Source organism: Carassius auratus, chromosome 38, assembly GCF_003368295.1.
Source record: "Carassius auratus strain Wakin chromosome 38, ASM336829v1, whole genome shotgun sequence".
Lineage (NCBI taxonomy): Eukaryota > Metazoa > Chordata > Actinopteri > Cypriniformes > Cyprinidae > Carassius > Carassius auratus.
In genome coordinates, this window is record NC_039280.1 from 4,510,971 (window position 1) to 4,536,779 (window position 25,809).

The following is a 25,809-nucleotide window of genomic DNA, read 5'->3' on the forward strand; positions in this document are numbered from 1 at the left end:
ACAATCAAAAATCTTACCAAACCCAAACCTTTGAATAATATATAATCATGCATGTATAATTTATTAGGTAATAAATTGCTATTTTTATTATAATAATAAATTATAAAATATAATAATACACTTACTGTAGTAACTTTCAAATTTTCCTCATTATCACACTGAGTACTTCTAAGAAAAGAGTCAAAAAAGAAGCTGAAAGAATCAAGATTATGTCCATGTTCATATTTATTAAGTTAAATCTGCTTTACGGTGTGAGGAATACAATCTGTTATTTCCTGTAACAAAAATAGTCATGATTACATTAGCATGAAACAGAGACGAATAAAAGCCAAAAGATTCTCAATGGAATAAAAACACCTTTAAATTACACCTTAAATATTTCACTTTATACTGTTCTCAACACTCAAACCAAATTTTACTGAAAGCATTCAATCATGTATGGGCAAAAAGAGAACAAAAATGGAGGGGAAATGGGATGAGCGAAACTGAGTGACAGAGAGAGAGAAAGAACTGCCAACAGCATGTCTGTGCAAACTGAAGATGAATCATACTGAGCCTCTGTACAGCAGCCTGAAATTTCCCTAAGCTTAACCTTTATTAACTCTTACTAATCTCAAACAGATTATTGTGTTATTACAGGTAGAAAGTCCTTTATCTCCCGTCAGGATGATTGAGATGCATCTCTGGTGTGTATGTCAAAAGGACAATCATTACCCAAAGGTGTAGTAGTGCCTGGATAGAAAAACAGATTAAGAAACATAAATAAAGACAACCTTATCCAGATTTTTCTTAAAACTTGAAATTCTTCATTGTAACTTTGAACTATTCCTTAATGTGCTGTGTACTCACCATATAAATAATAACAAAAACCCTGGCCATGGGGTAACGTCTGAGAAAGATTCCTAGACGTATACTGAAGGAAAATATAAAAACACATTTTAATACTATTGGGGCACTTTAAAATACATTTAGCAAACACACACAGAAAGGATTTCCAGAGACTCAATTACCTGAAGCGGTCGATGGTGCTGGCCGCTTTACGAACCTTCCCATACACTCCTGTACCTGGTCCGTCTGCATCATTAAACAGGATTGATGTGTTCCTCTGCCTAGCACCTATACACACAAAAACAGTCACACACAATCATGTTGGGCTTCAAATGATCAAAAGTAAAATTTTTCTACACAAAAAGCTACAGTTGAGTGGTTCGATTCAGCATTGATTTTATGATTAATATGAAAATTGTTTTACTCTGGTTTAATTATAATTTTACACAACATTTAATTGATTTCAATGTGTTTATACTTTCAGTTTTAATTGTGGTTAATGATAATAATTAGTTAAAAAATCTAGTTTAATTTTTAATTCTTTTGTCCCATAAAATCATTCCTTCTGGAATTTCCCATCATGCAGTTCACTGACCTGGTCCCTCCATGGCAGCCATGTTGATGTTTGAGCTGTTGTTCTGACCACCCTGCAGGCTCTTCAGTTGCTGTTCCATTCTCTCCAGCTGAAAGACCAGAGAGTTTTTCTCTGTGCCAAGGGCCTCTAACATGGTCTGCTTCTGAATCAGTGTCTCTGTCAGCTGGTGCAGACGGCCCTCCAGCTCCCCCTGACTGCTGTTGCTCAGAGCCTTGTTGGTGAGCTAGCAGAGGAATTGTAACATTCACAATAAATATTCAGAAAACTTGGAGCAGGTGCACAGGAGTTTCTTTAATAAAATATTTTATTATAAAACCTTAATTGCTATTCCTACATGGGTACCTGGTTTCTAAGCTTTTGGATCTCATCTTCTCTGTCTTTGACGCGGCCCTGAAGGGTAATTTTAGTGCGATGATGCTCTTCCTCAATGTACTGCAGTTCCTGCATTAAATGTATCAACATTTACTCATTATTCAGAATAATCTTTTTTTTATAAAACAATGTAACAAACCACAATACTGTATACCCACTCTAAAAACTTGGATGTGCTATCTCAAGGTTATTATTATTATTATTATTATTTTCTCTCTTAATCATGTACCTGTTTGGATCTTTCCAGTTCTGCTTCCATTTCCTGTTTGGCTCTGATCTGCTGGGCATGTTGTTCCTGTACTTCTGCCAGCTGTTCTCTCCAGTTTTCTGTCTCTGTGAGTGCCTGGGTTTCCAGATCCTAAAGGAAACACAAGGAAAATCATATATGCTGTGTGTGTTTGCATCGTCTGTTTGTCTGAGAGGCCCGTGTCAGGTTGTTACAGCTGGCTAATAAAATCAAATATTCATGATATTTATATTTCCAATCATTTTTAATACATGTTTTGAGAAAGGAAAATTGTTTTATTTATTAATGTTTATTAATTAAAAATGTATCTTAAAAAAAGATATAGATAACTGTTATTTATTAAAATGTACTACTATAGTGACAAATATAACTGTAAAATACATCCAATTTTGAAATGTTAATTCAGTGAAAGATTTTTACCAATTACGGCCTTTATTTAAAAAAAAACATATTTTGATCTTTCAGCCTTCAGAAATATAAATACAAATACTATGTATACATTAAAAAGGCTAAAAAATATCAGGATTTTAGGCCATATGACCCAGCGTTTAACTTAAATCTTGCATGTTCACCTGTATCTCTGTTCGTAAGCTCTGTATTTGGGCCTGTAGCTTCTGAATCTCCTCTCTCTGTAGCTCTTTCTCATGACGGAGCTCTTCGAGTTCAACCCCAGCCCCGGCCCCCTCCAGGACCTCCAGACCCGAGCCCTCCTTCAGACTGCTGATCAGCTTCTCCTTAGACTGGAGGAACAACAACCATCATCCTCCATGCCATCATCAAACAGAGATAAAAAGTGACATGAAAATAAAGAAATAATGAGACCTGTAATATGCGTGAGGCTTTGTTTTTGTAGTCTTGAAGCTCTTGTTTGGTGTACTCTGCTGCGGATCGGGCGCTCTTGACCTGCTGAAGTAGTTCCTCAGCTCTCTGTTTCTCTTCCGTCACCCGACGCTCTGCGTTTGTTAATGACTCCGCCAACTGCTGCCGCTCGGACTCTACCTTCGCCAGTCGTGTTGCAAACTCACTCTGTGAGAAATGTTACATGGCACGTGATTAAGATCTATCAGATCCATAGATGGAGTTTACCACATAAATCCTGGTTGATGCCAGTTTACTCACCTGTATCTGTCTGTAGCTCTCCTGTTCTCTCTTCACTGCTGCCTCTGCATCTCTTACTCTGTCCTGTAATGTCTGTAAAGCCTGAGACTGAAGACTGCTTCCCTCACTCTGATCCTGAATAATCCTAAAACATGTAAAACAGCAAAAGAGGTTGGTTTATTCAGATTAGAGAAGATATAGATCAGCTTGTTTCCAACTAAACAGGAAATGTTCTTCTGCTTCTGTGAATGGTCAAAGAAACCCACCTGACCCTCTCGTTCTGAGCCTCCTCCAGGGCAGAGCTTCGGGCCTTCAGTAGCTGATCTGCTTCGTCCAGTCGTACTTTAAGGACCGCCAGCTGACCATCTTTTGCAGACAGGGCTTCTGTGAGGTCATCAACCTGCGCCCTCAGCTCTCGAACCATGTGATCAACGCGAGACTGGTCAGAGTTCCACTTTTCAGCTCGAGCCCTAGAAAGGTTTACCTCTACAAAAGTAGAGGAATTAATCATATAAGTTTTGTACTTCATAGCAGTGTTGTTATTGTTAATTCAAACTGAAACTATTAACATTTTGTATTAATTAATTGAAATAACATCTGAAATAAAATAAATATTAGATGAAAAAGTGGAATTGTTACACTGAAAGAAATTGTTTAGGTTGAAGTAATTAAACCTGATAACACCTGAAATATAAAATAGATGAAATCTAAATAGAAATAGAAAAGAAATTACATAAAATGAGGAAAAAAAACAAAATAATTACATTAAAATGAAAACTGAAATTATAAAAATTGAAATGTTAATAAATACTATAACAGTATGTATTTTACTTAAAACACATGTCTCACCTTCCTGCATGTTTTTGGCTCTCTGGATTAGAGAGGCCATTTCCTGGTTGAGAGAAGAGACTTCATTGCGTAAAAGCTGGTTCTCAAGACGAAGGTTGGAGATCACCTGCTCTTGGCCCTGCTGCTGCTGCTGCTGCTGAAGCTCTTGAGGTGGGACCTCCAGCACTGGCTGGGCCTCTGCAGGAACATCCAACCCTGGATTCAAACCCTCATGAACATCAGCTGGACGGAACATATAAAATAAGAAAGTTCAAAGAGGATGAACTACATGCTATTAAAACAGTAGTAAAGGTGTGCATCTTTGAACAGTAGAACACTGTTAAATCCAAACTTTAACAGATCATAAAATCAATATAAAATTTTCATACTGTAACACTGTGATGCATTTTTAGCATTAAAGTTATTGATTTTAGTTTTTACATGATATATTTGCAAAATGTTAAAAATAGTATACATGTCATTTTATTATCAGTGATTTACTATTATATATTTTGTTAATATTTAGATTTTGTTTTCAGTATTTTTATTAGTAATTTCTTTTATTTAGTATTTTTATTTAGCAGTTTAGTTTTAGTAAATTTACTGGGTTTTTTTTTGTCTATGGCTATATAGTTTTTTATTATTATTTATTACATTTACATTTTATCTTTTTTGCCATTTCATGATTAAATAAATGCATTTAATTAAAATTTATCAGACACACACAAAAAAACTAGACAATTGTGCATACACAAACCATCCCTATAAAAAAATTTTAACTGTACTTCCAAGACAAAATTATAAATATTTGTCATTTTTGGGAGCAAATCAAATGTTGTTAACCTGCATTGATATAAAAAAATTAAAATAGCTCAAATTTATTGCTCTCAGATCAATGCAACGACCCAAATGATGTATGTTTTGTACCTTGGATTTGGTCTCTGGAGCCATCCTCTGTTTTAACGCTGTGTGAGCTGTTTGAGAGAGAGCTGTGGCTGGAATTTCTGGACAGGCCCTGGGTTGACAATGGGGTTGAAGTAACAGAGGGTCCCATCTGCAGGTCACCAGCCAAAGAAATAGGGGCCGTCTGGGTCTGAGCTGACCCACCTGATGGACCCAAAACTTTGGACACAGTTTCTCTTCGGACCTCCTTTCTTTCACTCTGCGGTGGGTCCGAACTATTCAAAAAGTCAAAGAGCAAATCATCATTTACTTCTGGCTTTTTGGGTCGCACAAAGTTGGATGTTGCCTTGTTGCTAGATCCCAAAGGCATAGTGCTGGAGACATTAGCTGTCCCGGCCAAAACCGTGGCTTTGGATTTCTTTATGTTCCCAGCCACTGCAGAGATCAAAGCTGAAGTTCCATGGGATGAGGAGGAGATCTGTGAGTCCCTGTGCTGTTGGGACGAGCTGTAAGCCGCAGAGTCATACTGGATCGAATCTGTGCTGTCAGGGCTGTTGAAGGACAGGGAGGAATTCTGAGTGCTTTTAGTCAAAGCGGTGGCTGCACCCTGGTCCACTTTATTGAGAAAGTCCTCTGCCTTCCCGGCAAAATCAACAAACCAAGACATCCTCTGGAAATGAAAACATGCATGCAGAGATTAAAGTGATGACATGATTTGTGTTACACTAGTGTCTTGCATTGAACAACTTAACTAAATTTTCGTGCTTTTAAGTTATAATTTCCCATTTTTTATTAGAAAAACAGATCATTTTTGTACCTGAGAGACCAACACTGAAGAGTCATATCTGTAATATTTGACTTCTTCAATGCAAACATAAGCTGAAAACAAAACCCATCCCTTAAAGTATACTTCACATCCAGTTTATAACCTCCTCAGTAAACATGAATTCTTATAGTCTCTAGCATTAACACACTTATAAATGTTAAATCAATTTATTATATTAAGCATATTCCAGCAATAATTATCAATCTGTAGTTTACATTTCTTTAAAGTTATCCCTGATCAAAGTTTGTTTACATATTGCATCTAAATCCATTTAACACGGTGTATTTACACAATACTGACATCTGTCACTTTTAAATTACTATCCGCTACACTTCGACTAATTATCGATTAAAACTGCACTTGTTAATTTGTAGTGTAAATCCACTAAAACATGACAGAAACGTTACAGTGCTAGCCACAAAATGGTCAGCTGCACGTCTTCTGCCCAATAACTGCATTTAAGGTCATATGTTTGTACCTGAAGGGGCTCTCGATCTCTCAGAAAGCGGTAAGAAAATCTTGCATAGGGATGTTTGGGAGGATTTCAGGGGAAATTGTGTTTACCCGTCCCTTGATCGTTTAATGGTGACTGTTTTTATCCTGGTACTCATCCTGACCCAGACCGACGTGGACCAGGAACTATACGAAGGACCCATAACAGTGCGCCCTTCACACTGCCTGATTAGAAAAGTTTAAATGATGTTGCTGTGCCTGATTGTAATTGGGTCAGTACTCTTTTATAATAGTATATAATATTGTATATCTCTGTGAGTTATCTCTATGCCCTATTAAATGTATGTCGATATAAGAGATAAACTCATAATTTAAAATATGGAAATCATATTCATTCAAAATCGATTACTTAATTTGGATATGAATACAATATATGGTAAAATATTTGACTACTTTGACATTTCTTCTGCAGACTTCTAATATGAAAAACTAGAAATTTCTTCCAAATATTTCAGGTGTATATGGTTTCTCTAATCAAAACGTCTCAAAAAAAAAAAAAAAAAAAAAAAACGTTTTCGAGGGATATCTACATTGGTAATTATTTATAGGATTTTAGTGCATTCTTAATATCATCCAATTAGTCTTATATTTCTTATCTAGCACAACATTTACTTAATGACACCATCCTCCATTAATTCACATCTTTTTTGTTCAGAAAACAGCAGTACAAACATGAGCAAGTATTTTCAATGCATGTAATGAATTATGTGGTATAAGTAGGTTGTTGGGTCTAAAATCTGGGAAATACAAAAAGATTTTAAAAGTTATAGAAATCAAAGGATACAGAAAAAAATTTAATGACCCAAATATTACAATAAGTCATCTGTAAACTGCATTAAATGTCTTTTGATAATTTAAACTAAAAGAGCCATCTGAATAGTAAACACACAAACACATGAGTTATGAAAAAGTTCCTCCTTTATTCAGTCGGACTCACTCAAGATCGCTTATTTACAAGGCATGCCACAACGATACGAGAACGGACTAAAAGACTTCATCAATAATTAATGGTCATTAACACTTACATCAGCTCTGAGGGAGACAGAGAGATATGGAAGGGGGGAAAAAAAGAGCAGTAAAAACAAAAATACATAAATTCTCAAAGTTTTCTTGTCCATGGCAGACACGTTTATTTGATCATTGTCTTACATGAAACAAACGTTTATATTTAGGGGTGATGTCATTCAGACTCCTTCTCTGATTGGTCGGCTCCTCGGCCTCTAAACCAGCAAGCAAAGTTAAACAGGGCTGTCTTAGCAACCCATTTCACATGGGCTGGGGGGAAGAAAAGAAAATGCTTGTTTAAAAACTTCAGAGCGTTTTCAGGAGAAACCAGGGAGCAAGGCAGACCCAATCACATTACTGACAACTAATTACAACTTTCCAAAAACAAAAAAAAAACAAGATGTGTGTTGTCTTTTTTTAATAGTGTCCTTTTGAAATATTCAAGCTTGGATATAAAAGGGTCGTTTCTGAGAGGGACAAAATATGCTGAATACACTGGTACGAAAAGGAGAATCAGAGGTAATGCATTTCTGTTCTCACGTCTGCACACGCCGTAAATAACGCAGAGGACTTTTCATCTCTCAAAAAGTGACCCTTTGCAGGAAAAGACCTGAAAGTTATCATTATTCATCAATATTTCCTCTTACAAACAGGTGAAAGACACACACACACACTCACACAGTCTCAGACACATTCAGTCTTAAAGGTATGCACTTATTCCTTTTCTTTATACACTCTCTCGCTCTCGCTCTCACACACACACACACACACACACACACGTTCCCACACACACACTCACACACACAGGGGTGGCCGCAGCTGTTGACCTCCGGCACAGGTGTCCAATCATGCAGGAGAGGATTTAAAAAATGTAGGTCAGATGAGTCCTCGTCTCTTCTTGTAGTCCTCCAGGTTGAGAGATCGGCGTGGTGCCCCGTCTTTAACAGGTAATGCATTTGAACTCACCGACAAAGACTTCGCTTCTGTGGATGATTGAAATAAATTGTCAAATTTAAGACACCAGACCATAGGATCAGAATCATATTCACAACTGTTCAAAAGTTAGGAGTCTGAAAATGGTCATAGTTTACTATATTACTACCATTTCAAATAACTTTCCTATTATAATATATATAATATAACATAATTTAATCTTGTGAAGGTAAAGCTGATTTTTCAGCATCATTACTCCAGTCTTTGGAGTCACATGATCCTTTAGAAATCATTTTAATATACTGATTTGATGCTCAAACAAATGTAAAAATTATCCAGAAACAGATTTTTTTTTCAAAACTTTTTCTAAAGAGAAATTCAAAAGAACAGAATTTATACATTATAAATGGTTTCACTTTCACTTTTGATCAATTTAACATGTTCTTGCTGAACAAACATATTCAGTTCTTTAAAAAAAAATGCATTGCACTGCACTGCTTAATTGTGCTAAAATCAAATATGGCTATCAGATTCTGAGACAAACTTACCAGCATTAGGAACCTGCAGGTCAATTTTGACATCAAAGTCATGAACTTTAAAAAGGTCCTCTGAGAGGTCACTGTTTGGCCTATTAACGTCTTTGTCTTTCTGGCTAGGCTGGCCCTGCATAATAAACAAATTGAGCAAGTGAATTCTGGGTCAGAACAGGATCCTGTTGCTGAGGGCATGTTTGTGTGGGTTACCTGTTTATTAGCCTGCTGGCTGTTGTCTTGGCCTGAGCCAGAACCGTACTTCTGGTTGAGATGAGCCAAAATCGCGGCATGGACTGAGGGATCTCTTGCCTGAGGAAGAAAGTTTTTTAAAATGACCAAAAAAGGATGAGCTAAAAAACAACAGAAAACAGAAAGACGCCTCACATTGGACACCATAGTTGGTTTACACTGCCTTCTGGTGAACGGATCCATCTGCTGGTTCTTCGAGTTCTGACCCTCTGCCTGAAAAACAACCAAGACATTTAAGATTCCAGCATGTTCCTTAGTAGAGTAACAGCTCAAAACAAAAGAAATCCTGACAGGAACACTTACCACCAATGCCTTCTCAGACTCCACAATGTTCCAACTCCTATTCCTCTGGTTGATATAGCTGGAAAAGAAAAAATGAAAAAAACAATTATGAAGAGGACAGGTTAGAGGTTAAAATTTTTTTTTAAATAAAATAATATAATATAGAGAGAGAGGGAGAGCGAGAGATAGAGAGAGAGAGAGAGAGCCCCGGCTTGTTTGTAAGAAAAAATTTGATTAGATTTCATATCGCAATATATATAGCAAGAAAAATAAAATATCTCAATGTCATTTTTTTTCCAATATCGTGCAGCTCTAATAGAAATGATAACTTTTATTCAGCAAGGCCACGGCAAATTGATCAAAAGTAACAATAAATACAGTTATAATGTTACAAAAGATTTCGATTTCAAAAATAATATTTTCATATTAATTGATTTCAACATTGATAATAATAATAATTGTTTCTTGAGCACCAAATCAGCATATTATATGATTTCTGAAGGATCACGTGACACTGGAGACTGCAGTAATGACTTCTAGAAATTCAGCTTTGAATCACAGAAAAACAAAACATTTTAAAATGTATTTTTTAAATAGCAGTAGTAGTGTATGTGTGTTTCTGACCTGATGGCAGAGATATTTTTGGTTCTCTGTCGGTCAAGTGCTTCTGCCCTCTCCTCCAGTTCATTCAACTGACCTTGCAGTACTTTTACCTTCTCTCCATCACCACTCTCCTCAGCCATGGCCTGCACACACAAATTACACCTGATTAGCATGAGATCACAAATACGCACATAAACAAACACACCAAACAAGGGTCTACTACTGTTGTGTTACATCACAAACATTACAACCTTCTCTTTGAGAAGTTGCGTTTTCTTCATGGCGTAGTTTGGTGGAGCCTTTCTGAATCTGTCTTTTTCTTTGACAATCTGCATAAAAAAAAATAAAAAAAATAAAAATAAAAAAATTCCACATTGTTATACACTGGTAAAACTGACAACCATCAAAATATCCTATATTATAGACAATATGAAATGATGTCACTGGGACGTACATCCTCAATGTCTTTGTCATTGAATTTGTAGTTGACCGCCTCCTTGATGGACTGCTCTTTTTTGGAGATCTCATCCAGAGTAGGAAACTGCATTCCTGCTGATATCATCTATGGGGCGACAACAAGGTTACTACTTGTCATGTAATCCGATAATGCCATAGGTTGACTGCAGTTATTCTAATAACCTAAAATGCAACTGCATGAAACTTACCGCCTCTTTCCATTTCATGAATTCACTTTCAGTGAAATCCTGATTGGACACAAACTCAAGTCTGAAGACTCGCATGTCATTTCCATGTCTGCAAACATGACACATTACATAAGTGGTCGAAGACTTAGAGATTAAGGCATATATAATCGGTTTTCTTGTGCAAACATACCGGAGCTGAAGGCCTTTATTTGTCCGTGTGGACCCCAACTGATAAACCTTAGCTGTCTCCACCACATCAGTGATTTCAGCCACCTGCAGGAGTTCATTTCAGAAACTGTCAATCAATAGCTCAGTATATTGAATCCTGTTTCTTAAAATGTGTGCTTTCAGGATGCAATTGTTGCTAAAGATGTTTATAACATGAAAGGGATGATACATTTTTCACTGACCCGATAAACAGGCTTGCTGCTGCTGTTTCCAATGCCAATTCGAACAAAACAACCAGTGACAGTTTTAGCAAAGAATGGCATGTGACACCAGCGCTCCAGCTTGTGTCGGGACAGCCGAATCCGATTCAGTTCATCTGGTAATGACACTGGCTGGGACTTGGGCGGAGCCTCTTCTTTCCTAAAATACAGGTGCATAGTTCATAAATGCTGTATTACACTATATTTCTTTAATACTGGTGTCCAAAAAAATCTCCTGTTTTTAACACTGATAATAAACCTGAAATAGCCTTTAGCTTTGCTATCACAAGAATAAATAACATTTTGAATTTTAATAATATCACAATTTTACACAAGATTAATCACATCCAAAATAAAAGTTTATATAATATCTGCGTTTACTGTGTATATTTGTTATATATATATATATATATATATATATATATATATATATATATATATATGTATATTCTTTTTTTTCTTTTTTTAAAGAACATACACACAATATATATTTAGAAAATATTTACACATTTATTTATATTCATATACTGGGAGAAAACCGGCAGTTCTATGTAAAATCAGACATTTGAGCACCTCCATATAGCCAAAATTGCATGATCATAACATCTGTGCAAATATTCAACTTTAAGTCTGGTAGTCGAATCAGGCTCCTCCTATCGAAGCAAAAAATCTTTGACTATTCGGGGTCACCCCTAGTAAGAAGGTTAATGTATTGTCTAATACTTACTCCTCCTCTTCATCAAAAGATGACGACCTTGAACTGCGATCACTCTTTACTGAAGACTTGTCATCATCATCTTCCTCCTCCTCTTCATCATCAGAGTAGACCTCACTTGTCTTCAGTGGCTGCCTTTTGGCAAGGAGCTCAGCTGAAATGTCAGAGGTTACAGATCAGACACTAGCAACTCTGGCTGTGGAATACTAATTTTTGCAAAGGACACTTTATTCTACTTATTATTTTTTTAAGAATAGTGATACGTTAAGTAATTAATCATACCAGTTCTGTTTTTCCTCTTCTCTCTTTCTGCTTTTAGCTCTTCCATGGCCTGTGACTTCTTGTCCAGCTTTTCGTCTCTCTTGATCCGTCTCTCTTTGTTATGGGACATCACCTACATGAATAGACAGAGAAAACATGAATATCACACCATATTTGCGTTTATATTTTAGGAAAGACTAATCGGCTACACAGTTTACTTACCACCTGAGTGTCGGGGACCTGAGACAGTTTTCTCTTTTCTTGCTCCTCCTCCTGTTTCTTCTTCTTTTCTTCCTTTTCCTTCTTCTTCGCCGTTTTCAGCTTTTGCTTGATTTCAAACCTTATTGGGACAAATACATAGGCTATTAATTGACAAGCACAATTATTTCTATTCTGCTATCGATCTTAGCTAGATTTAAATTGTTTCTGCACAGAATAGAACCAGTGTTGATATTTTAAATTAAAATTAAAACGATAATTTTCAGTCATTTTCAGCTTCATAAAAAACAACACTCACAACGATTACAAAAACCTAAGCTAAAATTAATGTTGACATTTAAAAATAAAGGCTAATTCAAAATATTAACAAATACGAATAGAATATAAATATAGTAATAATAAAATAATATTGTGATACAACATTGTGAAAAAAAGCTATACTTAATTACTAATTGAGATAACCCTTTCTTAAAAAAATGTCATATAGACTAATTTCTCTGTCCCGCCTTTCCTTAGAAGTACCTGTTAAGACCTATAAATTCAGACCTTGGTTACTCAAGATGTGAGCTTTGAAATTCTTCTCACCTCCTCTTGAGGACTTCTCTCTTCTCTATCCGGTTAAACAGCTCCTGTTCTCTTTCTTTTTCCGTCATCTGCTCCAGTCGGGCCCTGTCCTCCTCATCCCCCATTAAATCATCTCCATAACCGTCCCGGAAAACCTCATCCTCTGACGACGAGTCAGAATCTGAGCTGGAGGATGAGCTGTTACTGTCAGAGTCTGACACCTCACCTTAAAAAAAGAAACAACTTTACTGTTCCAGTTCCAGTGTTGTACTGGGAAACACAGCATTACAGAATCCAAATCGCTGCCTTACCCTCCTCTGGAGCCGAGCTCTCTGCTGAACTGTCTCCATTTGAGCTGCCGGATGAAGCCGCCTTGCCCTTTCTTTTCTTGACTGTGTTCTTCTTTTCAGGCCCTTTGCTAGGCTTCCCTTTCTTTTTGGTTTTAGTGCCTCCGACAGTCCACTAACAGATCAATAACGGTAACACATTAAATTTACAAACACCATTTAACATGGACACTTATGATTTCTTTCAGAATAAACTCCCCTAATCAGACACTGATTGCCACTGCAATTATCAAAACCTAAAATGACAATTAGTTAAGGAGATACCATTTAAAGGGGTCATATGATGCGTTTAAGTTTTCCTTTCTCTTTGGAGTGTAACAAGCTCTTGGTGCATAAAGAAGGTCTTTAAAGTTGCAGAGACTCAAATCTCAAACCCAAAGAGAAATTCTTTATAAAAGTTAAGACTCGTCCATGCCCCACTAAATGCCTTGTTTAAACACGCCCCTAAATCTACGCCACAATGTGGGAAGATTTGCATAATGTGTCCCAAATGTTCACGCAAAAAAAGGCGTCGTAACCTCGCCAATTCTCACTGTTGCCGTCGGTGCAATGTTGTGGAGACACGGTTTCATTGTGGAAGCAAAACTACTTTGTTTAGCCTTCCAAAAGAGGAAACAACTAGAAATCAGTGGTTTTGGTCATATTTACAACACTGTTGCAGAACAGCTGAACCCAAATATACAGATGTGTGGAGCACATTTTATGGAGGACTGTTTCCTGATCCTGGGAGAGAAGACTACAACGCCAGCTGTTCTGACTCACAGTCTGTAAGTACATTTACATATGTAAAGGATTCCACTGATGATACAAACGCGAGTTTGAGCAGTGATTCTCAATTCCAGTACTCACGCCTCCCTGCTCTGCATATTTTGTATATTTCTCTTATGGCTTCAGATGGTTGTTCTATTCAAATGTAAGCGCCCTGTGAAATGGACATTACAGAATATTCCGCCATGTTTCGTTTAAAGTGCATTGAAGTGTACGAGACGTCAATTTAAATTGTATTTATTTACACAAGTATATGATGTCATACTTGTCTGTGTGTGAAAATGTTGCCCAGCGCAAATCCATAAATGAATGTTCCGAAGTGAAGTAAACTTCAATAGATTTCCCCTGCTCAGGGAGTATGGAGCAATTAACAATGTGTAGAGACCATATCAATGGTAACACAGTTCATGCACGGAGCTCAATTGTAATGAGCGGATTATCTGAATCAGGGGCGTTAAAGAGGGTGAAGACAGGGAATTGAGAACCGCTGGTGTAGAGTAGTGCTTGTTATTTGTCGTTTGTCCAAACAAAAATGCAGACATGGTTTTATGTTTATGAAGAGCGATACAACACGTAAAAACACATATTAAAGGCCAGATTTTAAAAGTCCTTTAGGATTGTACTTGTCAGACTGTACGAAATAACAGTTGTTATTAATGTCAGACTGTACGACAGTCAAGACACATTAAAAACAGCTGCGTTCAAGAATACTCATCCTAAGTTCTACATTATTAATCCATACACGTTCAGTGACTGTGAGCTGTATTGCACGTGGGGCTGTAATGTTGGCTATCATGAAAAGTATATGAAAGGCGACAACACCGGCATATTTATGCAGAATAGTGCAAGCAGCACTATACACCCACATGAAACAGCAGCGCAACCGGTGTTTATCATAGCAAAGGCAACGAAGTGCTGGAGTTTATGCGGTTGGAAGAAATGTCTAGCATTAATTCTGATCATAACTTGTCTTGAAAAATTAAGCTAGTATGAGATTTGTCGTAGGAAATGTCACACTGCAGGACTGTGCAGCAAATCTTCTTACACCGGCAGAAGTTTGTCAGAGCTAAAATTTGATCGCAAAGGCTGTCAGTGAACATGTCAAATTAACAAAAACAACTGATTTTAGCCTAGAATTATAGGACTTTTTTAGGATTTGACTCAGACGATCAAATCGTGGCAAAAATCACACAGTGTGAGCCAGGCTTAAGTCATTATAATCAGTAATTATGTCCCCACTGGATGAAACAAATGGCTTGTTTGTAATGGGATTGATTGTTTTTGTCTTAACGTATGCCATAACAGTATATGTCGAGGGGCGTAACACCTCGCTTTTCAGGCCGATGAGCTTTGTAAAAAAAAAAAAAATATGCGTTTCAGAAAGGCAGGGCATAAAAGAGAAACAGTAATGTACAGTAGTGGTCGACTGATATATTGCCAAGGCCGATAAGTTTTTCTATTTGGCTTCTGTTTTATTTTGACGGTGCAGAGAGCAGCAGCATCTGAACACACAGTGCTCACACTCTCTCTATTATTCGTCGTCTTTAACAGTTCTGTCTGATACGGATAGAAGTCTGTCTAATAATCAGATAGAACGGTTAAACAAAGGAATTATTGTATACAGAAAGTATTATAATGATTGCTTTTATATGAGGCCTATTAGTAATAGAAAGGCAAACATTAAAATACTTTCTCGTTTGGTGTCAGCATTAATACAAAAATACGCATCCATCATGATCACATGTTCTCTGCGTGACAGTCGGTCTGTGTGAAATTAATGCTGTACATTTTAAACTCGTGATTTAAAATTATGCTGCACTTTATGCTTTTGCCCACTGTCGTATTCATGTCATTTTCACTGTGTGGTGTATGCTGAAATGAGTGTTACTCTGGCTTTATTTTTAAAATATGATTCCCAATGTACACAAACTTCCCAGAATAGTGCCTTGTTAGTTAGTGTTTACTTTCTTTTTAATTCTATTTTTATTCAATATTTATTTGTACAAATCTGTCTCTCATGTTTCTTTTACACATTTACTTTTTAATCCATTGCAAAATGATTTCAAATTTCTTAAATATTCATATTTTTTTAAATTATATCGGCCTCCCTGCTTTCCAAGATATCGGCAGTCAAAAAACACACATCGGTCGACCACTAGTGTGTGGAAAATAACCTTAAACCACATTAACGCATTTCATTACACCAAATACGCATAATAATGTTCTTTTTAACAACATCATATGACCCTTTAAAATGACCACAACATCCCGAAATGTAGAAATGTGCTTTCTCATAATACCAGCTTATACATGAAATAACCTTAAGTGAGAAAAATAAAATAGCAAGCCTCAGGTTGTCGAATAAGTTTACCCTACAAATGGAACACTTTTCCATATCATACAGTATGCAAAAAAAAAAAAAAACAGCACAACAAAAGAGCAGTATCCAAATTAACAATATGCGAAAGTACCCAATTAACTATTTCCGAGCATGATTCTGAAGTGCACATTCAATGGACGCAAACAATATCCCATGAGGCCACGGGAGAGAATTTATAAATGCCAGTGAAGCAACGCAACTGATGCTGGTAGGTCACATGACAATAAAAACATTGCGGATTTAGTACATCTGAATTTCATTCATACTATCCATGTTGATGCTATATAAAACATACTTTTTTAATGATTTCAAAGTTTGTTCATTTTCAAATATAGTACCTACTCAGACGGTATGCAATTCATATGCAGAAATGGTAAGGTGCTGATTAAATGATTTAGCAGGCATCCTGGAATACCATTAGTATTAGTATTATTTTTATTACCATGCAGCAAGACTGTGATGGTAATTTAGTGCATAGTCCTTTTATTTGTGAAGTAATGTGATATGACCCAAAAAATTTGCACCAACATTTAATAATAGAAAGGCTTTATACCTCATCATCACTGTCTGAAGTCTCCGAGTCTGTGGAGGCGGCAGGTTTACTAACAGGCTCTTCCTGTTCATCAGAATCCACACGCTTTCTCTTGGCAAGAGACAGCAGCTCCTGCAAAGAGCAGAGGAAGATTGACAGTTACAATTCTTTACTTTAAAAAAGTATTATGTGCTTATGTGCTAATTTTATTCTGAAGTATTAGAATACAAAACACAGAGGGATTGGGGCTAGTTATAACCCAACACTTTCGATAACAAGCTAAACAGAATCTAATGCACAGACAGATGTCAAACTCCACCGGGCATGGGGTTTTTAGTCCAATTATGACCAGTGCTTGAGAGAAATGGTACTTATTGAATCTGTTAGGATTCATAACATTTCAGCTTTTCACTTTTGAACTTCTCAGCATATCATACGCATGCAATCTCAAGTGCATGAAACACAGCGATCAGACTGCTGTTAGTGTTTGTGTTGGGCTCTGTTTGTCTGCTAGCTGGCTAGCTCTGTAATTTGTCAACACTACTGAAATGAAAATGAAACCCACAGGTTGTCGAGATGTGTACTAGAGAGTACTGCCTATAGGGGGCGTATAATGGTTCAAATTTATTTGTTCACCATACACAAGGTTTTTTTTTTTTTTTAATAGGGACCAGGACTCCAGGAGGCCGTAAGGGAGTGCTAGGGTGTCTATACATATTTATTAAGATTTTTTTTCCTATTACAATAAGATTATTATTAACAAATCCTTAATAGAATGAAAATATGCAAATTATAGAAGACTATAAGAAGTAAATAACTTGATTTTAAAAAATGCAATAAAATAACAGTTTGATTTAAATATTAGAACAAATAACATTTGTAATAAATAAATAATGATTCAAATGTTCTAAGATATAAACAGACAAAAATAAACAGTACAGTACTATGACAGTAGAAGCGGAACTTAAAAGAAGCCAAATATTTTCTAAAGTATGTTTTAGACCTTTCAATAATTTTTATTTATGTATTTATATATTTACAATATAAATTGGGTCTTTATACAAGAAACTATACAGATGCATTTTATATTTTACGATGGTGGTACCTCACACAGATGTTCATATGGACTTTTTCACAAGATTATGATGATGCATTTAATAGTCATCATCATCGTAAAATCCTAGAAAGGTTTGTATATTTTGATTTTTTTTTTAAATGTATATACATTTATAACACTATCCTTTGTGTTATATCACCTTTTGAAAATCATGAAAACACTATTGTGGCGTTATTTATTCAAATTCATAACTGAACTTTGCTTAAATCAGCACAATTCAAATGATTTATTCTTTGTATTATGGGATGTTTAAAACTTTAGAAAGAAAGGCCAACTGACCAAAAACAATGTTCAATTGGCCATTAGCCATTTTCAGCACATCATAAAACACATCTCGTTTGAACTCTTTTGATTAAACAGTGAATTGTATTGAGTATGTCCCCATATCATTATTTTCACGTATCATGTGACTTTTAATTGCCCAATTAAAAAGCTGCTTTCTGGGACGTGTTTTAGAATCTTCAGTCCTCTCTAGTCTCTCGTCATATTTCTACAGCTACAACCGAAATAGAAGTTTAGCCGCGGCGCTGTGACGTCATGAGGCTGAAAAGGTTCTAAACCAAACGCACGCGGCCACTTTTGGAAAGCCGAATTACCCGCGTTCTGCAGGTGGCCACAAAAAGCACGTCAAATATTTAAAAATAAGGTGCAATTGTCCCAAAAACAACACGACGCCACAATATAGGCCCTTGCTAACCAGCTAGCTTTCCCACATCACTTAGCGTTGGACTTCAACACACACATACTGTTCTGACACCTTAGTGCCTCAGCGATCGGTAAACAGCGAGGTTTTTGGTTCACATTCACGATATTCCTACCTGGTCCAAATTATCATCGCTTGCACTATCCTCCGAGTCAGAGTCAATCACGACCCGACCTTTCCGTTTCTTTACATTCACCATGGTTAGCTGCCTGGCTCCCCTGTGTGTGTGTGTTTAAACAGCAGCGCCGCACTCCTCCGCACAAAGGCGCTAGAACTATACTACGCATGCGCACACGTTACGCCAAAAAACATTGACTACACATACAGGATCAGAAATCCCCAGTATCTAATAATGATGTATTATCTGCACACATACATTTGGCGAAAATTATAATGATATTTGTTAGTCGCTAAATGTGATGTGGGCAGGAATCAGCTGCGAGAGAGATTTGCTGTCTGTAGGACCAAAAGCAAGAGTGCTTGTTTCACTTCAGGTAAGGACAGATGTATGACGGACCTGTTTGAGTGTCAAGAGTGGTAAGACTTAGTTGCATTCCAAGCCATATTTTATGCTTATTCGTTCAATTATGTATTTTAAATTATGATACATGTGTTTTGGTTACACTCAAATGTGGTGTTTTAACATAGCTGTAACAAGTAACTGTCGTGACAAAAATAAGTAATCACGCAGTGGCCATTGTATTTGTTGACTTGTGAATGTCATTTAAAGTCAAATTAGATTTTATTTGTATTCCTCATCCAAGTCAACGTGTAAGTAAGTTTTAAATACAGCCATATAGTTTCATGTGTAAAGACCCAACTAATACTAATTTAAATTCACATACCATGAACTCATTTAAAATATTATGTTTAAGTTACAGTTTTACACTGTTTACATAGCTCTACATAATTTACTTTAGTACTGTACTAAGTTATTAATTTCGACATGTTTTTATTATTTACTTTTATGTAAATAAAAAATGTTGTTTACTTAATTATTTTAATCTGTTTATTGTACTATACCATACTGTATTATTTATTAAATTATTTTAGACTATACAGACATTTACAAATAACATGGTTAAGTTCTTGTTCTACTTTGCAGTGTAATGATTTGACAAAAGGCTACTAATGATTAAATGTACATGGACCAAATCCCACTTCCTTGCAGTCCTCTGTTTGAAAACCCCTCTTCTTGATTTGGATTAGTGAAATAAATTTAAACCAGAAGATCAAATGAAATTATATATGATGGTAAATTAAAAAAAGGCACTAAATATGTTTTCAATTTTCTACTGGATGCCTGATCTGATAGCAAGAACTACTGCTAGCAAATGGCTGTATCAAAGACAACATTTAAAACTCTGTTTGGAGTTTATGGTGTCATTCACAGACAGAGTCTGTTATTGCAATCTACACTGAGATGCTCAGATATACTGAGCACCAGGAGCGTCTATAAGTGTTGCTAAGACACCCGCTGGCCCTGGCAAAATATACAATTTGATTTCTCCAAAGGTGTGGAGGGTATCAAGAAGCATATTGGGTTGTTGAAGGATGATTTTGTCCAGGGGTGGACTGGACCTGAAGGAAGGCTATTAATAGATCACATGTTGGAACAAACACGTGTCAAACAGACGTGATGGAGAGACTCGATACAGTGGATACTGCACTCTGCGCTCCAAACAGCCACTGGTCAGTGCTGAGATCGAACTTCCTTCCATCGGATCCATTATTCAATTCCTTGTTCATCATATTTTAGACCTCTTATGCATTTTTTTGTGTACTTTTCTTATTTCTGCATGGGTTAATGACTAATATTTGAACAGTACATGACATTGATAGCCACCAATTTAGTTGTACAACAGGTGCTTTTAAAATATTATGGAAAAGTGTAGATGAAATTTTAATATAATGACTTATTCCATTTAAATTACATTTCCTTTTCTTATTAAACTCCCTGTCTGGTCTGTAAAAATTGCATGAAAAATAAGGTTTAGACAGAATCTTAAGACTTGCACTTCCATTCAAAAGTTTTTTTTTTTTTTTTGAAAGAAATCTCTCATGCTCACCAAGAGTTTGATTGAAGACACATATTATCACAATTTAAAATTAATGTTTCTGTTTTAATACATTTTAAGATGTAATTTATTCCTGTGATGGAAAAGCTGAATTTTCAGCATCCATTACTCCAGTCCTCTGTGTCACATTATCCTTCAGAAATTATGAATAAGCTGTTTTGGTACATATTAAGAAACATGTCTTATCATCAATGTTCAAAATTGTTGTGTTGCTTAACATTTTTGTGAAAACCTTGATTTTCCAGGATTCTTTGATGTATAGAATGTTAGAAAGAACATTATTTATTTGAAATAGAAATCTTTGAAACACAATAAATGTCTTTTTTTCACTTTTGATTAATTTAATACAGCCTTGTAATATGTTATAATCTTGAGTTTTGAGTGGTAGTCTATAGGTGTGTTTCCAATTTATAATTGTACAATTTATAAAGATAAAACACTTGAAACACTATAATTCACGAGTTCCATGTTACATAAGAGTAAGATATTAGAAGGGAGCAGTATTGAGAAACACAGCATTAGGGTTTTGTTATTTGCATACATTTTCATGCATTTAAAGTGAGCAGTAAAGGAGCAATAATATGTAATTTGACCTTTCATTAATTTCTTTGGCAGGCCTCATTTGACAAAAAAAATACTATGACTTGTCAAGTTTCAACACGTTACATGTGTGTATTCGGGGAGATGGAAGACCATGGATGATAAACATGTTTGCTGAGACCTTCTGTTCTCATCAGAGATGACGTCTACAGTTACTTCCTCCACACTAGAGGGGGACCCTACTGCCAGGATGTCAAGGTAGGTCTTAGGAAATTTACATGAATGTACATTTAAAACACACTTCATCTGCAGTTCATATGAAAGTGCATCCAAATCTGTATTAAACGTTAATCCTTATTATTCCTCTGGTGACATATTTATGAGCATTATGATTATATAACATTAAATCAAAACTTGTTTGTGCTCTTAGGTAAAGAGTATTTATTTTTACATTTGGGGATAAAGCAGATGGCCAATTTTAGCAGTGACCTTGCCCACACAGAGGAGTTTCGCATCGGAGCTTTACAAGAGAAACCCAGATGTCTAATTGGATTCAGCATTCGTAGATGACAGACAAACAGACACTGATTTATTAATAAAAACTTAAGTGGACATTTTTTGAAGGCTGAAATCTAAGACATATATATACACACACACCAAAAATGACCACATTTAAGACAAAGTAGTACAAAATGTTAATTTATGAATATTGCTCAAGTTCAAATAGACATTTTGCTTGACCAATGTTTTGAGTGGCTTTACTTTTTTGTCTTTACAATAAATTGAAGCCCAGTACAAATAACCATTAAGACTGAAAACACATCAGGGGAAACACTTTCTTTGAAAACATATAATCAAAAAAATTTAAGAAGTATAAAATCCTTATCTATAAATGGATTAAAAAAACAAATGCTTTTTTTTGGAAGACCTCACCTCATAGTAAGCATATTAACCAAGCATTTACAGAAGAACCAAGAGTTTACAGAAGCGCAAAATATGTACAAAAGTTTGGAAAAGAAGAGGAAAGCTAAACATGTACAGTGAGTGTCTAAGATTGCAAAACAGTAAGAACACTTGAGTTAGGCCAGGACCAGACCTCGTCTGGCACCCAACGTCATCTCTTTCTTTTGTTTTCGGTCTTCTGTGTGCTTGGCACGTCGCTCCTCTCTGAAAATGAAAAGGCAAAACACATTCAATGTGGGAAGTTTCATTTCAGATAATAAGACACAGGAAATTCAAATGTATGCTAAAGTATAAAGGTTGGGGGTCGTAAGATTTTCTTAATGCTCGAAGTCTCTTGTGCTCAAAATACAGTAAAAATAATATTGTGAAATATTGTTACAATTTAAAACCATTCTAATATTCTGATTTGCTGCTCAAGAAATGTCTTATCAGTTTTGAAAATAGTTATAAGCACCGCACCTGGTTTGAACTTGGTGCTGTTTATAGTTTTTCTGGTGTGAAGGAACAGTCTGAGATTTATTAAGTGCTGTGTTCTCCTGCTGAGCTCCAAATGGCTTCAGTTTTCCTGCAGAGGTAAATGAAGACAATGAAAAGCAAGGAAGGAAGCACTGCCTAACATGTTAGTTTGAGTATTTCATTCATATATTTGTCTGAGTGTGGACATACCTTTGTGTGGTTTGTAGGCGAGTGGACGGGAGAGACTGGCCTTCAGATCAAATGTGTTCTTCTTGGTGACACCAGGGGTGACTGATATACTGTTGTTCCCATTAAAAACAAATGGAGTAGCTCCTGTAAAAAAAACAAAAGCAAAATAACCATTAAAACCATTTTTTTTTTTGATAAATGATTACCGCAATGTAATGCATTAGTCTTACCAGGTGTTTTGATGGCACCAACACTTTTATTAAGTTCAGGTTTGGAATGAACATCAGATTTCCTCCCTGGAGTGGAAGTAAGAGGGATGAGAGGAGACATACGAGCTGGAGTCTTTACCAGCGAACGCTTATATTCGTTATCGTGAGTGGTCTGCGAAAACCTTGGGAAGGAAACACAACAGTCAACATTTAAGTACAGCTATAGAAATTGGTTATATTATAATAAACCATATTCTGTTTAAACACTGTAGTTGTCTGTGCTTGGCTTTAGCACCTCAATTTCAATAGTTAAAGCATTATAAACTTAAGTGAATTAGAGCCCATTGATGTATTTACCGGACATTGATTTTATTAGTGGTGAGGACAGTTGGCCTGAAGGTGGTGGTTTCCTTCAAAGCAGACTTGCTGGCAGACTGCTGAGTGAGCCTGCGTTTTTCTGCCAACGTTTTTTTCTCCTGCACTCCAGGACTGAAGAGAGACACTCTGCTAGCAGGTATCTTCTAATGGGAGACAACACCAAAGTTTGCTTATGATTTCAGGTCGACAACGAATTCACAATGAAGCATGGTGACACACAGATTGACACTACAGCTAATATTCAAGCTTCTTGGTGACTTACAGTTTGAGCCTTTGTTTCAACCGATTTCATCAGTGTCTTCTCTGACAGAGTCTGAAATTGCAAAAATAAATAAACCGCTTATAAATAAAACATTTGGAACTCAAACTACACTGTTCAAGCCAGTGGTACTTTACTTTTTATTCATGTATATATAATATTTAATAAATAGCAAATTTTCTGACAGCTATATCAATTATTGTTGCTTATCTCCATTTCGTTGCTAACCTATTTTCTTCTGTGGAACTTGGTTCCATTGTTTGTTTGTTTTTATTTTAGTTTATTATTGTTTTTTTTTCTGTACAGTGAAAGTCAATGGAAACGAAAACTGTTTGGTTACCAACATTCTTGAAAATAATTTATTTTATGTTCTATAGAATAAATAAGTCATACAGATTTGGAACGACATGAGGGCGGGCAAATTATGAAAATTATGAGAATTTTCTTTTTGGGATGAACAACCCCTTTAAAACAACAATAACACTGACTGTTATTAATTGACAGACCAGGGTTCCACTCATTTTTACCGTCAGCTCCTTGACAGAATTCCTGATCACCTCCATTTGTTTGTTCTTCCTTTGGACATAAGAATCAATGGACTCCATCTTTTTGAAGTGAGCCTCATGGAGTTTCTTGAAGTCTAGGAAAGAGTGATTTGCAAATACATAGCTCAGAATATTTGATTACACGTGTTATGTAATGATATCAAGTGAAACTTTATTTTGAATAATACAGGAACTGGAAAAAAAACATTTAGTTTTTGTGTATAAAGTTGGAAGGATCTTATTACTAGGAGTTGTCGGCCTCAGTGCAGGTTTTCTCTTCATCAGGCCCTCAAGACGAGGGATTTTACCCACTGTTCTTCTTCCCACACCTGCATTATATACATTTTAATAGTCAACACCACATACGCGGTGGAGAAACAAATTACAAGGTAACTTATCCTTCTATTAGATCTTAATTAAAAGGTTAATTAATAACATCTACTCTCAAAGAGCACCTTAATATCAAGGCATTTTTCACCTTTAACACTTGGCTCTGCAGGAGCACTTTCAGAGTCTGGATTGGTTTCCTCAGATTCTAGACCTTTCTCCACGGGATCTTCTTTAGTAGATGTTTCAGGTGGAACTGGTGTCTCTGTGTCCTTGGGTGAGGACCCCTTCCTCCTCTTGGAGCCCTTTCGGTCCTCCTCTTGAGCCGGCTTTTCTTCATTCTATATATTACATATTAAAAACAAAAACCATTACAAAACCCTAGACGTGGTTTTAAAGTGTATATCTAAAAGTAAAAGATGAAACAGTCCAGATAGAAAATAAAACTGTAGCCTAGATATGTTCATGTGTACCTGAGCAGTAACAGATGTGGAGTCACTGAGCTTTCTCTTGGCAGTGCGGGCTTTTCCCCGTCGCTCCGTCACAAACGTTGCAGTGTGCGCGCCCTGCTCGTCCACGGAATCTTGCGCGTCCGCGGTGGTTGGATCATTATCCTGTAACCAAAGCAATGTAATTCTGTTACAGCAACTCTTCCCAAAAAATTATGGTGACAATGTACAAAAATAATACTCACATCTCCAGATGTCTGGTGTTGTTGTTGTTGTAAAAAGTGCTGTTTTAAAGCTTTCAACAGCTTTTCAGCCTAGAAAAAAAAGCATTGAGCATTTAATGAAATAAATTGTTTGTAAGTCGTTTTGGATAAAAGAGTGATGAATGTAAGTGTAGATAACGTTCAGTCACAAACTAACTAACGTTAAATGAAAGGTTTGTTATTTCACGCGAAAACGCCAACAACGTAACGTTAACTGTAAAATCAAAGAAAAAGAGTTACCATACTTTAATTAGTACAGCGTTCGTATTAAAAATATTTAAGGAATCTACATTCACTCGTGCAAAATTCAGGTCATTTGGTATCGTTACACATGGACAGGATCGCTTAGGAAACACGACTTACCTTCATATTTGCTTTCAGTCCAACCTCTTTCGCGAGACGCTGCAATTCCGCATATTTAAGCGAATCCAAATCCATATTGTGGTTAAAGTCACTGTAAAATCTGCAGATATATAACTGTAATACTGAAATTGACGACTCGGTGATCTACAGCTCGGTTTGTTTAGGTGGGGATTGATGTTTGAAAAATAACGTGTTTCAAAACCACCCTTTTCCGCTAGATGATTGGTTGAGAAGCCCATGACGACGCAGCACTACATCCAATAAAAAGTGGCGTTTATTTCTCGTTGGTTTTGATTG

General features: G+C 36.2%; 3 protein-coding genes and 1 pseudogene across 4 annotated transcripts; 1 reads left to right on the forward strand and 3 right to left on the reverse strand.

Annotated features, from left to right (window-relative positions):
• Positions 1-207: 207 nt before the first annotated feature.
• On the reverse strand, positions 208-6,352 carry golga5 (golgin A5). 2 transcript variants are annotated; one of them, XM_026223538.1, is made up of 13 exons: positions 6,176-6,352; positions 4,896-5,541; positions 3,990-4,184; positions 3,407-3,626; positions 3,162-3,285; positions 2,865-3,068; positions 2,615-2,782; positions 2,025-2,153; positions 1,766-1,864; positions 1,424-1,646; positions 1,011-1,116; positions 850-913; positions 208-732 (listed from the first exon to the last, which is right to left on the reverse strand). In XM_026223538.1, exons 2-13 carry the CDS (start codon positions 5,536-5,538, stop codon positions 652-654), a joined length of 2,256 nt encoding a protein of 751 aa, XP_026079323.1. In that variant the 5' UTR covers positions 5,539-5,541; positions 6,176-6,352; the 3' UTR covers positions 208-651. The 2 variants fall into 2 exon arrangements, with proteins under 2 accessions (XP_026079323.1, XP_026079322.1); XM_026223537.1 differs by having other exon boundaries at positions 3,990-4,211.
• Positions 6,353-7,110: 758 nt separating this feature from the next.
• On the reverse strand, positions 7,111-18,766 carry LOC113056717 (RNA polymerase-associated protein RTF1 homolog). Its single transcript, XM_026223539.1, has 18 exons — positions 18,609-18,766; positions 16,695-16,805; positions 12,958-13,108; positions 12,668-12,872; positions 12,086-12,203; positions 11,885-11,996; positions 11,615-11,756; positions 10,870-11,047; positions 10,650-10,732; positions 10,481-10,568; positions 10,270-10,377; positions 10,067-10,144; positions 9,837-9,958; positions 9,234-9,291; positions 9,066-9,143; positions 8,892-8,990; positions 8,697-8,811; positions 7,111-8,198 (listed from the first exon to the last, which is right to left on the reverse strand). Exons 1-18 carry the CDS (start codon positions 18,690-18,692, stop codon positions 8,092-8,094), a joined length of 2,037 nt encoding a protein of 678 aa, XP_026079324.1. The 5' UTR covers positions 18,693-18,766; the 3' UTR covers positions 7,111-8,091.
• An 867-nt stretch (positions 18,767-19,633) lies between these two features.
• Positions 19,634-22,010, forward strand: LOC113056722 (complex I intermediate-associated protein 30, mitochondrial-like; annotated as a pseudogene).
• Positions 21,680-25,701, reverse strand: LOC113056720 (nucleolar and spindle-associated protein 1-like). The gene is made up of 12 exons (XM_026223542.1): positions 25,513-25,701; positions 25,132-25,200; positions 24,911-25,051; positions 24,589-24,778; positions 24,356-24,439; positions 24,093-24,205; positions 23,569-23,619; positions 23,286-23,449; positions 22,950-23,110; positions 22,741-22,863; positions 22,534-22,639; positions 21,680-22,278 (listed from the first exon to the last, which is right to left on the reverse strand). The coding sequence occupies exons 1-12, from the start codon at positions 25,585-25,587 to the stop codon at positions 22,191-22,193; spliced, it is 1,365 nt and encodes a 454-aa protein (XP_026079327.1). The 5' UTR covers positions 25,588-25,701; the 3' UTR covers positions 21,680-22,190.
• Positions 25,702-25,809: the final 108 nt, after the last annotated feature.

What these genes read in the sequence shown, in the direction of transcription:
- LOC113056717 (XM_026223539.1), bottom strand. Translation starts at nt 18,692, where the DNA reads ATGGTGAATGTAAAGAAACGGAAAGGTCGGGTCGTGATTGACTCTGAC. An exon ending in CGCAACTTCTCAAAGAGAAG is followed by an intron (nt 9,959 to 10,066) that starts GTTGTAATGTTT and finishes TTGTGTGTGCAG; the next exon opens with GCCATGGCTGAGGAGAGTGG. An exon ending in CCTGCAGGTTCCTAATGCTG is followed by an intron (nt 8,199 to 8,696) that starts GTAAGTTTGTCT and finishes AATCATCCACAG; the next exon opens with AAGCGAAGTCTTTGTCGGTG.
- golga5 (XM_026223537.1), bottom strand. Translation starts at nt 5,538, where the DNA reads ATGTCTTGGTTTGTTGATTTTGCCGGGAAGGCAGAGGACTTTCTCAAT. An exon ending in TCCAAAAGCTTAGAAACCAG is followed by an intron (nt 1,647 to 1,765) that starts GTACCCATGTAG and finishes TTCCTCTGCTAG; the next exon opens with CTCACCAACAAGGCTCTGAG. An exon ending in AGCACCATCGACCGCTTCAG is followed by an intron (nt 914 to 1,010) that starts GTAATTGAGTCT and finishes ATTTTCCTTCAG; the next exon opens with TATACGTCTAGGAATCTTTC.
- LOC113056720 (XM_026223542.1), bottom strand. Translation starts at nt 25,587, where the DNA reads ATGGATTTGGATTCGCTTAAATATGCGGAATTGCAGCGTCTCGCGAAA. An exon ending in AACACCAGACATCTGGAGAT is followed by an intron (nt 25,052 to 25,131) that starts GTGAGTATTATT and finishes CTTTGGTTACAG; the next exon opens with GATAATGATCCAACCACCGC. An exon ending in ATTCTGTCAAGGAGCTGACG is followed by an intron (nt 23,620 to 24,092) that starts GTAAAAATGAGT and finishes TTGCAATTTCAG; the next exon opens with ACTCTGTCAGAGAAGACACT.